Below are 3,394 nucleotides of genomic sequence, written 5' to 3'. Positions count from 1 at the left end.
GCTATCCAAATACTTGTCCCCTTTGTCGAGAGGCATGTAATGTAATTGTCAGGCGGCGATGTTCAGTTATCCATGTCCAGGACGAGAGGCGTGTCCCCTTTGTCGACGGTGAACGCCTTGAGCATCTTCGTCCCCGTGGGCATGGTGACCTGCGCCACGTAGTTGCCGTGGAAGCCCCTGAACTTGAACTGTCCATCGGCGTCGAGGCGGCCCCGCGCGTCGGAGGTCCACTCCCTCCGGAGGTCAATGAACCTCTGGCCGGCGTCGTTGACTGTGCCGTCGGTGTTGACGAGGGCGGCGTCCTGCCTCCACATGTGTCCCTGCATGAACCCCCAGAGCACGACGCCCTGGACGGCCGGGTGCGCGTACGCCTCGCGCATCACGGCCTCGAGGTCGTCGGCCCGCAGGGCGTCGTCGGGCTCGCCCACGTCGAGCTCCGTAAACCAGATAGGCAGGTCGGTGGCCGCGGAGAGCGCGTCGAGCGCGTAGCAGATGATCTCCCCGACGGGGTGGGTCACGTGGCCCTGCAGCCCCACGCCGCCGACCTGCGCGCCGCGCCACTGCAGGTAGCGGATGAGCTCCACGTACCGCTCCGGCGTGGCGCTGGGGTCGTTGCCGCACTCGACGTTGTAGTCGTTGACGAAGAGCGCGGCGCCCGGGTCCAGGCGGGCCGCCTCGCGGAACATGAGCGCGGCCACGTCGTCGCCCAGGCGGTCGCGGAAGAAGCGCCCGTGCAGCATCTCGTTGTTGACGTCGTAGTGCGGGAACCTCCCCGCGTAGCGGCCGAGGAGGCCGTTGAGGCGTGCCTGCACGGCAGCCATGAGCTGGTCCCGGCCGTAGGCGGCGATGTCCTTGATCCACTGCTGCACGTCGGCGTCGACGGCCCAGAAGATGCAGTGGCCCCGCACGGGCTTGCCCGCGCGGTCGCAGAAGTCGAGCAGGCGGTCGGCGTCCGCGTAGTTGAGCTGCCCGCGCTGCGCCTCGGTCCAGTACCACTTGAGCTCGTTCTCGAAGACGGCCCAGTCCATGTGGTTGGTGAAGAAGTCCACGAAGGCCGGGTCCTGGATCACCGTGCCGTTGATGCAGCTGCCAATGGGGAAGGCGCTGTCCAGCTGCACCACGCGCACGGACGCGCCCGCCGGGGCACCGCCCACCTTCACAACCACGTCACGCTTGCGCACCTGGTCCATGCATGCATGTCACTCACACACAGCAGCTACGTACCAGCGAGCTTACTATTAAGACGTAAATGAGGCGTGTCGCTCACCTTGTCCGTCTTGTCCTTGAGGTAGCTGAAGCGCGCTTTTGGGTCGGTGGCGATGATCCGAAGGTCCATGACCTTCACGTCCACGCCGGCAGGCGCCCCATGCACGTGCACCGACGCGCTGCGGGGGCTCTCCTTCAGCCGGAACGCGCCCTTGATCTCCGCCCACCTGCTGCCGCCGCCTGCTGCCTCCGACTCGGAGGCGGTGGCGGAGCAGGCGACAGCGCCGCCGTCGATGACGCAGCGGCCGTCGTCGACGCGGATGCTGACGTGCACGGGATGATAGGTCGTTGTTCCTCCCACCCCGGCGCCTGGCGCCGCCGCTACGCTGACGCTGATCCATCCGGCGACACGGTACGTGACCCGGGGCTTGAGCGCGCCCGGCGTGATCGCCTGGCACAGGCCGTCCTCCTCGTCGGCGAGCCCCGTCGCGAGGACGTACCGCCCGCTGGGCGTGCGCTCGTGCCCGCCGACGGTGGCCGCCCCTTTATTAGCGGCGGGGAGCCTGGCCGGGTCCAGCTCGTGGTGCAGGGACAGCGCCGTGCGCGCACCGGAGGGAGCCCAGCCGATGGCGTCCACCTCGAACACCACATCACCCTGCAGGTCGATCGACATGCATGCATGCAAAACAAAGGAAGTGATGAGAGACGACGTGCAGTATATGCATGCGCTTCATTCCGACAGTACTGTACAATACACAAGTGGCAGTGGGTATGTATGTATATTTTTCATCGTCTGTTCGTACTGTACGACAAAAGCAGCACATGCATATATATACATACCTGGTGACTGCAGGCCACCATGGCCGGCAAGCTCTGGAGGAAATGGTCTCGATTTGATCGAGCTCTGGCGCCCGGGAGTTTTTGGTGTGTGTTTGTGTGTTGGGACGAAAGGAAACTTGTTCGCTCGTGACTTGTTGTGAGGAGAGACGGGATTGAGGACGCAGCCGTATTTAAAGGCATCCGGCCGTCATATATGTATTATCTTTCGTGGCAAGGAAAAACATATACTCCCTCCGGTTCTCTAAAGCAAGTCGTTTTGATGTTGTCTTAAGTTAAATATTTTAAACTTTGACTACAAATAACTTTTTTGGGTTGAGTTTGAAAATACGAAAGTGATACAAGTAGATTCATCTCGAAATGTAGTTTCATAAAAGTATATATTGACTATATTTTATGAATATTTTATAGCAAAAAGTAGCGGTTAAAGTCGTTTCTTAAAGACCGTATCGATATCTAAAACGACTTGCTTTAGAGAACCGGAGGTACTACCTTTCTCTAGAGTTGCTTGCAGCAATGCGTAGTAGCAAAGACCAACTTACCCCAGTTGATTCAAAGAACAAACTGCAAGCAACCAGCTGTGTGATGAATGTTATTACCAAGACAAAGATCTCTCTCTCTCTCTCTCTCTCTCTCTCTCTCTCTCTCTCTCTCTCTCTCTCTCTGATCTCTCTCTCTCCCTCTTCCCTGATTTTTTTTGAAGTCAAGGTGAAGCAAGACCACCATGCATCTGCACTCTCATTGGCCAGACTTAAATTTGTAGGGATGATACATACATGCCAATTCAAAGAAGTGGGTGTTTAGTTAGATTCCTCTCTTATATCTTGGTGTACACTTAGTCTCTCTTACGGTCTTACCGACGATCGATCACTGCATGCATGTGTGACAAAGTTGATCGATCACTGGATGTATTGATCTACGTACCCTTTTAATTCTATCAAGAACATATATGTGGTGGAAATTAAACTGATTCTATATATGATGAACTATAATAAGATAAGAAGTAGTAGTGCTATATATAAATCTTTGGCAGTTGATAGAAAATTTATATATATCATACCAATATGGAGCGTGTAGATCAAGTATAGAGTTCATGGCACCAGTTGCAAGTTGCAGCCGCCACCCGCACTGCATGGATGGAGACGATGGACTATGATGCAGTTCGTTTAGCCGTGCAGCGTCGCCAAAACTACCACGATCGACATGCATAGCTTCAAGGCACGGATAGCGGCTAAAAGCTAGCAAAAGCATATAGCATGAATGAATTGTGTTGTGTCATGTGTGTCTACCTATTTATGGTGATGCACCGCGGCGTCGCTTTCGCCGTGCTGACGTACATGCACTGAGACCA

The 3,394-nt window shown here is 56.1% G+C and overlaps 1 protein-coding gene across 1 annotated transcript; it reads right to left on the bottom strand.

The window, feature by feature from the left end:
* Nucleotides 1–3,177, bottom strand: LOC136473833 (endo-1,4-beta-xylanase 1-like). Its single transcript, XM_066471473.1, has 4 exons — nt 3,100–3,177; nt 2,047–2,211; nt 1,268–1,861; nt 1–1,181 (listed from the first exon to the last, which is right to left on the bottom strand). The coding sequence occupies exons 1-4, from the start codon at nt 3,175–3,177 to the stop codon at nt 63–65; spliced, it is 1,956 nt and encodes a 651-aa protein (XP_066327570.1). The 3' UTR covers nt 1–62.
* Nucleotides 3,178–3,394: the final 217 nt, after the last annotated feature.

Source organism: Miscanthus floridulus, chromosome 8 (genome assembly GCF_019320115.1).
Source record: "Miscanthus floridulus cultivar M001 chromosome 8, ASM1932011v1, whole genome shotgun sequence".
NCBI classification, from domain to species: domain Eukaryota; kingdom Viridiplantae; phylum Streptophyta; class Magnoliopsida; order Poales; family Poaceae; genus Miscanthus; species Miscanthus floridulus.
This window is presented reverse-complemented; position numbering and strand designations above follow the sequence as displayed.